The sequence below is a fragment of the Rhincodon typus genome, chromosome 9, assembly GCF_021869965.1.
Source record: "Rhincodon typus isolate 14 chromosome 9, sRhiTyp1.1, whole genome shotgun sequence".
NCBI lineage: Eukaryota > Metazoa > Chordata > Chondrichthyes > Orectolobiformes > Rhincodontidae > Rhincodon > Rhincodon typus.
Genome location: NC_063340.1, coordinates 12,838,860 through 12,851,644, shown reverse-complemented (window position 1 = coordinate 12,851,644; position 12,785 = coordinate 12,838,860). Strand labels below are relative to the sequence as shown.

General features: G+C 38.2%; 1 protein-coding gene across 5 annotated transcripts in view; it reads left to right on the top strand.

Moving 5' to 3' along the window:
* The first annotated feature begins 1,513 nt into the window (after positions 1-1,513).
* kiz (kizuna centrosomal protein) overlaps positions 1,514-12,785 on the top strand; it is a 165,849-nt gene continuing 154,577 nt past the window's right edge. For 3 of the 5 annotated variants that reach the window (XM_048601148.1, XM_048601149.1, XM_048601147.1), the window contains exon 1: positions 1,655-2,303. In XM_048601148.1, the coding sequence (XP_048457105.1) occupies positions 2,113-2,303 (191 nt within the window). In that variant the 5' untranslated portion in view covers positions 1,655-2,112. Of the gene's footprint in view, positions 1,621-1,654; positions 2,304-12,785 lie in introns of those variants that run through there. The other 2 variants (XM_048601150.1, XM_048601146.1) reach the window with 2 other exon arrangements.

Below are 12,785 nucleotides of genomic sequence, written 5' to 3'. Positions count from 1 at the left end.
TACCTTTTGTAGTTTAAAAGCACGCCTTTTTGTTTTTGAGCTGTAGTTCCCAATAACAGCGAACATCCTACAATTTTCTAATTATTTACAATTACTGCAGTGACACAAATCCACCGGCTAAACGTATATTACAATTTAACCATTTGGGTAATTATCTCTTTTACAGTAGTGAATAAATTTTCCGGGTTAGGCTGAAATAATAACTACATCCTGTAACTTATCATTTTAGTCGCGCACAGAGAGAATTGGACGAGAAGGGTTTGAAACAAATGGTTCGCTATTGGAAGCAAAACTAGATATTAAAATGTTATGCATTTTCTTATTTGTGTTTTTGCTATATTTATGATTGGATGTTTGTTATTTCCAATATTTATAAAGATTTGTGATCAGGAAATGGAAACAAATTTAAAATATCTTACAAGGTGCTCACATTGAAATAACAACAGGAATAGATTTATATTCATCAAAATATAATACTGGATTTAGTGAAAAGTCTGTTCAGAGTGTATTTATGCATAGTATTTGTTGAAAATGCTCAAAACCAAAAATAAGAACATTACACAAATGATCAGGGAATTAACCTTTAGGAATCTATATACAATGAACTGATATATAAAGAAACTTAAAATATAAAACAGTTCTTGGTGTGAAATTAAATCTCTGATGATTATTTTGTATTACCTAAATGATACCTCCAAGCTTGACATTTTTACTTTTGTGAGAGCACTAATCCAAGTGAAGGATTTTGTCCTATTTGGATCTCACTCAGAAATGTCAAAAGATAATTACGCAAGAAATGGAAGATGTGACACCAAGATGCAATTGAAAATGTAAGACCATTCTTATTTCAGATGCCCAGGTGGAAAATGTAACATATCCTGCTGGGCAAAAACAGAGTGGTGGGCAGTTAAACAGAATTGATCAAATTCCCACTCTGTACTCATTTTAAAGTGCCAATTTGTCAAGTGTATTCATACAAATCAGAGTACTATTATTTCAATGGGGCTCTGTCATCATGTTAACTAAGAAACCTCCAGAATGCCCATAGTGAATCCCTTCATGGTAAGAATATGGTCTATAGGACAAAGAGGCATTTCCAGCTTTAAAACGTCTTTGTGGGGCCAGAAGGAAAAGGGGTAATGTAAGCTCAACTGCACCCTCACCTATATCTTAGTGAGGAGCCTCTGGAAAACCCAAATGCTTTATTTTAAATGGGTGAGAACTCACAGTGAAATGTTACCACAAAGTGGCTTTGGACTTTGAACCACAACCAGAACGGGCAATGGTGGGCCTCTTAACTATGTGGTGATAGCTGATTAATCCAAATAATGACCACTTAAGGCCAATTAAAAAGACCAGATGGGATTTTCCAGTCAACGAGCTAGTTTCACTGTATGGAGGCAACCTCTGCGTGTTTCAGAGGGTCATCTTCTGTTTGGGCACAGCAGCAGGTACCAATTGCACATTCCCTTCCCCAAGTTTGTAAAGGCAATTACTTATTTTGTGTCTTCAAAGAAGTGTAGAAGGGGCAGGTCCAAATTGAAGTAGGCACTCCTTTATATATCCGTCATGGCATTCTGCTGGCCTTTTGAGATAGTATCTGGAATCCTTAATGAAATGGTGAGCACGTCCTCTGGCTATTCAACAGAAAATCATATTGATTGACTGTTTATCACACAGTGAAGGCATTTGAACTCCTTCTCCCGCTTTGACGCCACAGTGCAGAAAAACTCAGGGACAATCTTGCCCATGGCTGTTAAAATTGACAGGACATTCTACTGTGGCTGCTGGACCAATTGTCTGCACGCGAGGCCACTTTCTTGAGGAGAAGATAAAATTTTCATTTCAGAGTTTTTTACATGGATATTCAGATTAGAGTGAACATAGATAGATGTAGAGTAGGGCTCTTGCCACCCTGCCGCAGCAATGTGACTTGCTTTTGACTCTGAACAGAATCCTCTATTGTATCAGTGTGCCATTCATTTGATATACCACTCCATTGTTGGCTGTCCGCCTCAAGTCTCTTAACTATTGATTCAAGGGTCTACCAGTTTAATTTCAGATTATTTGGTTGTACGGTTCGGCTGAATGTATCTGGGCGGGGAGTGATTGATGAGAACGGTGGAAGGTACCTGCAGCTTTGCCACTGCTCTTAGACTTTTGAGGGAGGGGGGTGGAATTCGGGCCTGGGCGCAGTTGCTATGGCAACGCAGCAAACCGGCGCCGGCTGAGGCGGACATGGCGGCCAGCGATCCGGCCTTCCTGGCGAGATTAGGCGAACTACAGCGGCAACTGCACGGCAGGTGAGCTCTGGGTCTTCTCTTTCGCCCAACCCTTTCGGACCCCGCACGGTTATGGGGTTGTCTGGGAAGAACGGAAAGCCCGTCTCCCCTTCCTGGCAGCGGCCTCCTGCCCATAGGCCTTGCGCGAAGCCTCGGACTCGAGTTGGAGGCTAACCTGCGCTCGTGTTAAGTAGATCGAATCTGTCGCCCGTTGGGGTTTTCCAGCCATTCGCAGTTGCACCGTTTAGTTTGGCATGGATCAGAAACTCATCTGTACTTGAAGAGCTGTGGCTCGTTCTTCAAAACGAGACACAACCAGATGCAGGTTCCATCTTTGACTAAGAGGGACAGTGAAAATTGTACCAACATTGCGACATCTCAAGTGCTCCAATGGTTTTTAAAATTCAGGGCAGTACTTTTAAATGTATAGTCGTGCTTGTAATCAAATAAACGGGGCAGTCTAATGATGCTGGTGTTTTTAAAAATCACAGTCTGACTTTTCGAATTTTCTGTTGAGAACTCTTCTGTCCTACTTCAAGAAGTGCTATGAAAACTTTCGCATCCATGTGGCGTAGATGGGGCTTTATATCTCACTAGAAATTATTGAGACCTGACTCATCCGTCTTCCATCTGTGCGATTGAGAATTTCCTAAATTCCATAACTCAGAATCCTGTAATCCTTCAGCTCTGAGCATCTTTTGTACACTGTTACACCTCTTTTCTAAACTATGTATGTCCTGTCTTCAGTTCTTTAAGCACTAAACTCTGAAAATAACCTCCCTAAATCTCTCTGCCTTTTCAGTTCCTTAACATCAACGTCTTTGATTAAGTGTTTAGTCTTGTGTCCTAATATTTCTCTCTTTAGATTGTTGCTGCATTTTGTCTGGTTACACTCCTGTGAAGTGCCTTGGAACATTTTCTAGCGACAGTGCTTCCCAGACTTTTTCCCCATATGACTTCATTGCGTGGCTTGAAAATTGTCAGGACCCCGCAGTGAGAACTGACAAAGCTGTGGCCCGTTAGAAAGGCCTGTTTTAACTTGGTCAGAGCGTTATGGCAGGCTTTGCTGTCTCAAAGCTTATGACTCCAAAAGTATCAGCTCCCACTGGGGGTCCCAATCCCCACTTTGAACAGCCTTGTCCTTTAGTAAAGAAACTACTGATTATAAATAGAAATTGCTGTGACTTTGATACATACTTAACATTCCTGAAAGTATGGACGTTAATGGCAAGGCCAGCATTTATTATTCATCCAGAATTCTCCTTGGGATGATGGTGGTTAGCCACCTCCTTGGATCATTGCAGTCATTATGGTGCAGGTGCTCCCATAGTACTGTTATGGAAGGAGTTCCAGAATTGTGACCCAGTTACAATGAAGGAACAGCAAGATGGTGTGGGACTTGGAGATGACTTTACAGGTGGTGATATTCCCGTATGCTTGCAGCCCTTGTTCTTCTAGTTGTTGATGGTTGTAGTTTGGAAGATGTTGTTGAAGGAGTATCGTATGTTGCTGCAATGCATCTAGTAAAAGGATGTTCGAATTAGAATGCTAAATTTATTAGAAATCTGCAGTTTATTAAATGATTATAATAGTGTTGTAAAATGTATATAAAACAGATTGAGTCATACTTCAGTAAAATTTTAACAACATTGCTAATTTTCACACTACCTGTTTTCTTTGATTTATCAATGCTTTCACCAGGATGGGATAGCCATCTTTTGAAGCTTAAAAAAGTGAAAATTGTTTTATCCAATTAAGAATGACAAGTGTTTAATTCCTTCCCCAAGTGTTCTGGATCTTTTTAGATTACAGCTTCAGTCCTGGGAAAGTGATGCTGAAAATGTTGATTATCCAGTAGTTGTGCCATTTATTTTCAGGGTGCTGGCTAGTGATAGCTCAAGCAGCACATATTTGCAATCCCTGGTGCTTATTTATTATAAATGTGCCTTAGCATTAAATGCACTGGTATGGATATTTTCAGTGTAACCACCAACAAGATTTACTGAATAAATTTGTGGAAAAATTCCAGTTGTCATTTTTGCATTTTGAAGGTGATCAGTTTTCAAAAGAATGATCCAGTAACTAAAATATCACACGAAGTACTAATATGCCTAAGTACATTCTCACTGTAATTACAACAAAAATAATGGTTGCAATGTGCGCCAAGTTAGATTTTTAAGATAATTTTTGACATTCCTGTTTTCACAATGTTTTTTCAAGTGCAGAAAACAAATAAAAACGAAGTGATGGAGAAACTCAGCAGGTCGGGTAAAATCTAGGAAAAGCAAAACAGCTAATGCTTTGAGTCCAAATTATTCTTCTTTGAAGCTGTGGTACTTTGCTTTTCTGTTAGGTCAGTTCTGAATTGTTTTACATGGTAAAGTACTTTTTAAAAATATGCAAATAGATGGAGCTGAATACAAAAATCGGTGGTTTTTTACTTGGATACTTCTCACAAGATCAACATTTTAATAATATTTGCTAACACTCAGAGCTTGGACCCCATAAAGAAGAATTGGAGGCAAAGTAATGTAAAAAATATGAAAGAAAATCAAAAGTTGCTGCATGTACTAGGTTCAGAAAGCATCTGTGGTGAGAATAACACAGTTAATATTTAAGATCAATGACCTTTTGTCAAAACTATTTGATGAAAAGGCAGAGACCTGAAGCTTTAAATCTGTTTTTCTTTCTACTGATGCTGCTTGACCTGCTGAGTATTTCCAGCATTTTTGGGTTTTCAATTCATAAAAAAAACTTGAGTTCATCATTGACAGTTGAATGATATAGCATCTTTGCACAATTTCAGTAATTTTGTCTTCACTCCTATCGCCGTTTCAAGGAAAACTCACTTCTCCATCATATTGTGACATGCAGATAACAGTTTATACCTTGAAAATAAAAAAAAAATGCTTTTCCCCTGGTGGTTTCATATCACATTGCATCAACATTCTCCAAAAATAATGTCATTGAACAGTACGTGACACCAGAAAATACCACTTTAATTATACCTCAAGCCCAACAATCCATTATAACAATTTATAATTTTGGAGCTCAAATTGTCTTTATATTGATCTACTTTAATTTCATCGAATTCCACTTAACCAATTTTTTGACAGTCCTGTCTCAGCACCATTGTCTACCGATAGCACTTCTGGTTAAATGCTGCTGCCACTCTCTTCAGAACTATAATTCATCCAAGAAATGATGCTTCTTACTCTTTAAGAGCAATATTTATAACCACTGCAGCTGTCCATCTAAGAAAAACACAATCTTGTTACTCGGATGGAACAGCAAAAGCGCAGTAGCAGAGTGGATCTTTACAATCCTAATTTCTTAAGTAGGTTGTTAAAAACAGGGGAGCAGAAGTATGTACATTAGTTCAGTATATTTGGATTTACATACTTTACTTCCTTGCATGCAGGAATCAAAAAAGAAGTTCCTTTTTTTTCTTGAAATGGGCCACAGTTGTTTTTTGTTCATTTGGGCTCCCAGCAGTTAGCATTACAAGCAAATGGAAAAGGTAGTATGTGAAGTTTCACTGTTAACAGGCAGTGTTGAAGCTGTTCTAGTGTTGGTGTGAAAAACCACAAAATAAAAGTAACAATATTAAATATGATTTAATTAATTGTTTTTGCCAGTTTCATTCCAGGAGGATTAGGTCACTTCATACTTGGTTAAGAGTAAATTGTTCTTATGAGGCATAGTGCCAATGAGTACCTTAATTTTGAAAGAGAGCCTCTGCTGATTCATTGGACATATGTATAGTATACTTAATGAACTATATAGGTGAGGGTAGTCTAATATTGATTCTTGGTCAATGCTAAATTGCACCGTTTCAGCTTAATTGACAGTAAGGGCATTGCGAATGGTTTTGTTCTAGAATTGGACAAGTTAATTAGGTTTCTTGCTCTTGACCACATTCTAGTGCACTGTGGACATCAGCTGAGGATAGTGTAACACGTGGATGTGATTGGTCTCCCACCCGATATTTCATTGTTCCCTCCCACACGTGAACAGTGACATCTTGTACCAGATATTGATGGTAGAAGGGCAGCTGGATCTTGCAATGAGTTTGCAATCTTCATGACAAAAGGGCTAAAGATAACTTCCAATTCAGGCTCTAATTTAAGTAAGTTTTAATATAATCTTTACCTCTCCAATCTCTTATTTTTGTTCACTTGTTCATGTGGAATTTTCCTGTTCTGATAATCTGTATCTCCTTTCAAGTTTAAATGGAGACATGCAAGTTTCAGTTCCAGCTCTAGCATTTGATTAAACAAGTAAAAAACTGTAAAATTAAACTTGTATTGAAATAAAGGTTTTTGTTCAAAAAATTTTAAGGTATGTCTCAGCAGCATTAGTATATAATTACGTTGTTATGGCAGGAGGAAATTAAACACACAGTTAAAATAGTTGGCAAAATGTTTTTTTGGCATGAAACTATACCTCACTCCAATTAAAATGTAGTTAACTAATTTTCACTGCAGCAGTAAGGAGCCAATTATAAGGTTTTCTTGAGTCAAAGAAAAAGATATTTTATTATCTGCTACTCTGAGAAAAATAATGAAGACAAGACTTCAAGCATATACACACGAGGTATAAAGTTAAAAAGGTATAGCATCCAATATAAAAGGAAGATGAAAGAAAGTCCTTAGTGTGCTGAGGTGTAAGATTTTAATCATTACTTTTGGATCATTAGCAGAAGTGAACATGGCAGTTATCCTTTGAATTCTTGGTGTTCTGATGTTTCTTCTTAACCTTTATTATTATCGGTTTTCTTATTGAAAGAGAGAACTTTCTCAGCTAATTTTGTTCTGCGGCCAAAAATCCATCTCTTGCGTTCTTTCTGCCAAAAGCAGCTACTTGAAATACAAGCTTGTTTGTGTATTTCGGTGTCTGAATTCATTGTCTTCAAGCTTGATAATTGCAGGTATTGTTTTTATCTCTGACATGCAAACATTCTTATCAAGGTGTAAAATAAAATTTAGGGAGGAGGGTCTTTTCATGCTTTCTTGGGGAGGGTGTTTAATAGCTTCCTTAGCCTTGGATAAAAAAGTTAATTTCAGTTTGTCTGCCTGTTGTCTAATCCACCTTGAAAAAAGACCACGTGGTCAAGTTAGGCATGTGGCCATTTTAAGTCAGTGTTTTTGATTCCTTTTTAAAAATTATTTCAGTCCACGAAAGCCACAGGTATTCAAAAATCAGTAGTCCATATTTAATACCATCATGACAGCACAGATAACATTTCAGTATTGCACTTATTCAGTATTGTTGCATGTGGCTGTTCTTTGACTAAGATGTTAAAATTAGGTCACTCCTGCCTTTTCATGTTAAAGCTAAAAATCATTTTACATTATTGAAGAATAACATTGGGTCTTGCGTGGCTACGTATCCTGAACAATATACTTTCCTGAAAAAGGGCAACCAAGTTGATTAGGTGGTTATCACCTTACAGAAACTAGTAAGTTACTGCTTTTTTGGGATGGAATGCCTCCTGTATTTGTCTACAGTGGAATAGTGACTACACTTCAATATAATTTATTTAAATGTAATATAATTAAAGTATTTTGGCAAACTTGAGAGGAATTATGAGATTTTATAGAAATGTTTTATCTAAATGTAATCCTCTATCTTCACATAGTTAACGTACAAATTATTATGTGATTCTGGAAAAGAGTTTAATGTTAAACATTTACAATTGCAGCTAAATCACTTTTTGATTTGGGACAGCTTTTATTAAAATTATATTATTGTGCGTAAAATCACAAGTAGGCTGTTAAGTCTGTAATAGAGCATATATACAATGAAGATTTAGATACAGTAATTTGACCCAAGAGCTTTTCTCTGTCAGAGAACTTTAAAATATATTACATCTTTAAAACTGATCTGTAAATACTGTGCATGTTTGGAATCTGTGGAGTAAATTTATGTCTTTTGTGAACATGGATGTTTGCTTTTTTTCAAAACGAACGATAGCGTTCACAGTAGATGAAGTTTGCATATCGTGATCTCAATTAAAGTTTTGCTTAACTGCACGTAAAGGTCTATCCCAAAATTCAGATAATGTCCAGTCTTCGTGTATTTTAGTCAGCAAGTAGCTATTAATTATCTAATTTCTCTGTTCAAATGCATTCAAATATTATAGAAATATTGTCTAGCAAAAGTGGTATTTTAGATAATCAGATATACTGGAATTCCTTGCATTTATAATTTTTTTAAAGAGCACACAAGGCAAGCATTCTTGCACATAAACAAAAGATGATTTATCTCACTGGACAGAGTTGTAGTCTCTTCTTGGCACATTGATGCAAACAAAATGCTCATGTTTCTTAACAGTACAGTAGGAATAACAAGGTTTTTTTTTAATGAGTACTATGAGGAGTTTCTGATCCATTGTAGTACCTAAAGCTATTGACTACAGTCACAGAGTACACTTGTGCAAGTTATTAAGATACTGTCCATTCCTGCTATCCAAACATTGTATTACTTGAGCAATTATAGAGTCAGAGACTAATGTGCCAATCAGTTTCCAGCTTTATTTTGTCATGACCTTCAGCTGAACTTGAAAATAATCAGTTGAAAAACGGAACAGTAATTATTGCCATGGGAAACCATTCCGATTCACTTGGACTTTGAAAATTCACCAACTAAAATGCAAATATCTCAACCTAAAGACTAGGCTAGTAAGCAAGTGTTGAAAGGCTTTCAGATTCCAAAAAGATTCAGTTGCATACTTAAGATGAAATAGACATCCAACGATATCAGTCATCATATAAGATTAGCATATTTCTTTCCCTCCTCACTTAGTCCCCAACCAAGACTGGCAAGGATATTTGAGAATTGAAGAAAACAAATTAGTTTGTATTTTATCTGTTTCTCTTTTTAATAGTTGTTACTGTGGATAGACTGAATAACAATAGAGTGTAAGAATAATTTTACCTTAAAATATACAGTTCTGTGCATGCAGATCATCATACACATCTAGTGTTGGGTTGTATTCATCATACTTTGTTGCACTAAGTTCTATCACTGTTAGAAAACAATCTTTTCTTTCTGGAAAGACTTGCTTAGGCATTTAAGAAAGAAAGAAAGAAAGATGTTGCCTTAATATAACATGATGTCACGTCCTCAAGACATCTGAAAAGGCTTACTTTTTAAAAAGAAATTATGTAGGAAAACAGCTTGTAATTCGTTTCTTCATTCTAATGCCCTGCGGATAGCAGATGTGTTGAATAACTAGTTAATAGAGATAACAAGGTGTAGAGCTGGATGAACACAGCAGGCCAAGCAGCATCAGAGAAGCAGGAAAGCTGACGTTTTGGGCCTAGACCCTTTGGTAGCACTGACTGAAGGAAAGATGTTGAGTCAGGACACCAAAACACGTCTTTCCACCAAATGATGCCATGGAATATTGTAATTTCACAAAAATAGAATTTGCTTTCAATGATATACACTTTGTCAACTGACTTTGGTCTTTGCTGATACAACTAATGTAGAGAGCACTTTGGTGAATTTGTGATGATTTCATACTGTTTTAACATAAAAGATTAATAAAAATGTTTGGATTTGTTCAATTAGGAGTTAATTTTTTTTTTAAATGGTGTGGCAACTGGTAACTACTTTTGCGGAACCCTCTTGCCCTCATTAATTTTTCAAGTGCAGAAATTCATTCCATCCAAAACATTAGTGTTGCTGATCTTTAGGAATATTTATTTTAATAGTTGTTTTTTGTTTTAGCCGTCTTCATCTTTCCCTTGATTTCATGCCTGTATCAAAGTTTTGTTTGTTTCATGTACAATGATTTAAAAGCAAGTTGTATTTTTGGCTTAGCAGTCTGTACTTTTTATGTTTGTTCAATTTGGTTGAAAGGCCCCTGAAAGTTTCCTTGCTCACAGGCACCATAGATCCAATGCCGTGGACAAAAAATTGGTAGTGAATGAGTATAAGTCTCTCTTGGTAACACAGCTCAAAATTTGTGGACAATTGTAAGCAAGGTGAATGGTGAAAGATGATAGTAAAATGCAGATTAATGCAATGCAACTTGCGCTCACTGCTGCTCTGAAGTGTCAACCTCGATAACCTGCTCAAGAATTGATGTGGGATTTGAACTTGCTGAATTTCTGACTCAGATAGGGAATGTTATCAATCATTTTAGCCTGTAGCAATGCACAGTAATTTAACCTTGTAACATAAAAGAGACACACATTACACACAATAAAAATCAAAAGAACTGTGGATGCTGTATATCAAAAACAAACACAGAAGTTGCTTGAAAAACTCGGCCGGTCTGGCAGCATCTGCGAAGAGAAATCAGAGTTAACATTTTGGGCCTGGTAATCCTTCCTCAGAACTGATGGTAGCTAGGAAAATATCAGTTTATATGCAGAGGATAGGGTGAGTGGAGGGGGTAAGGAGTAAACGATAGATGGGGATAGAACCCAGAGAGAGGAGAGCAGTTGGACACACAAAGGAGTAGATAACGATCTGGCTAGGAGGGTGAATAGCTATTAATGGAGACTGTTAATGGCTAACAATAAGTAGTATGTAATGGCAGACTATGTGATAACAAGGCGTGGTGTATGGGGTAGGGGGCTAGGACATGGGAGAATTCAGGCTCTAAAATTATTGAACTCGATATTGAGTCCAGAGGGCTGCATGGTCCCCAAGTGGAAAATGAGGTGTTGTTCTTCCAGCTTGCGCTGAGCTTCACTGGAACGCTGCAGCAGGCCTGAGACAGCGACGTTAGCCAGGGAACAGGGTGGTGTGTTAAAGTGGCCAGCAAGTGGAAGCTCGGGGTCATTTTTGCGGGCAGAACGTAGATGTTCTGCGAAGAGGTCACCCAATCTATGCTTTATTCCCCCAATGTGGAAGAGACCACATTGAGCAGCGAATGCAGTAGACTAGAATGTATGAAGTGCAGGTGAAATGCTAATTCTGCAATTCTGCCCTCACCCCCTCCCTTCCCTCCTGCAACAGCGATAGGGTTTCCCCTTGTCCTTACCTACCATCCCGCTAGCATCCACATCGAGAAGATCATCAGCCAGCATTTCTGCCGCCTCCAGCAAAATTCTACCGCCAGACACACATTCCTTTCTCCTCCCTTGTCTGCCTACCGCAGGGACCGTTCCCTCTGGGACACCCTGGTCCACTCTTCCTTCACTCACAACAGCCCCTGACAGCCCCATGGCACCTTCCCCTGCACCGCTGTAGGTGTACCACCTGCCCATTTACCTCCTCCCTCCTTGGTATCCAAGTGTCCAAACATACCTTCGGGATGGAGCAACACTTCACCTGTCCTTCACACAATCTAGTCTGCTGCAATTGCTGATCACAACGTGGTCTCCTCTACATTGGGGGAAATGATGTGTAGACTGGGTGATTGCTTTACAGAACATCTACATTCTGCCTGCAAAAATGACCCTGAGCTTCCAGTTGCCTGCCACTTTAACATACCACCCTGTTCCCTGGCCAACATCTCTGTCTCAGGCTTGCTGCAGTGTTCCAGCTCAGCTCAGCTCAAGTTGGAAGAACACCTCATTTTCCACTTGGGGACCGTGCAGTCCTCTGGACTCAATGTCGAGTTAAATAATTTCAGGGCCTGAAATATCCTAGCCGCCTACCCCATACACCAGGCCTTGTTATCACATAGTCTGCCATTACACACTACTTATTGTTAGCCATTAACATGCTCCATTAAGAGCTATTCACTTTCCTAGCCAGATTATTATCTATTCCTTTGTCCAACTGCTCTTCTCTCTCTTTGGGCTCTATCCCCATCTATTGTTTACTCCTTAGCCACTTACCCCACCCTACCCTCTGTCCGAGCTATCATCAGTTCTGAGGAAGGATCACCGGACCTGAAACATTAGCTCTGATTTCTCTTCACAGATGCTGCCGGACCTGCTGAGCTTTTCTGGCAACTTTCGTTTTTGTCACACATTACATACAGCTGCCTCTCAGTGACTGATTACTATATTACATGATATAATGCTATTTCTACAAAATTTTATACACTGCAATGTATTGGGAGCAATACTGTTGGAAAAAACCACTTTTAAATGAGAAAAGCTCTTTAGGATTCAACTTTTTGAAAGTAAGCAAGTATTCAGATCTAAAGGTTTATTCATGTTTTTTCTTCCCTCAAATTCTCATCAAAACAAGTGATGTCTAATGCTGCTGAAGTTTTGTCCGGTATTGAAAGTAATACTTCCTTTTTAGATAGTACGCGGACTCCTTAATATGTTCTAGACATTACAAATGAAAGTACCACCATTGGCTTGGATGTGCAAATTAGTGAGGGTTTCATTAGACATACTTTGTTGTAACTGTTTGCTTGATGATATTGTTTCAGATATAGTAGGAACTGCAGATGCTGGAGAATCTGAGATAACAGGGTGTAGAGCTGAATGAACACAGCAGGCCAAGCAGCATCAGAGGAGCAGGAAAGCTGATGTTTCGGCCCTAGACCCTTCTTCAGAAATTCTTTTCTGAATTCATTTCTGA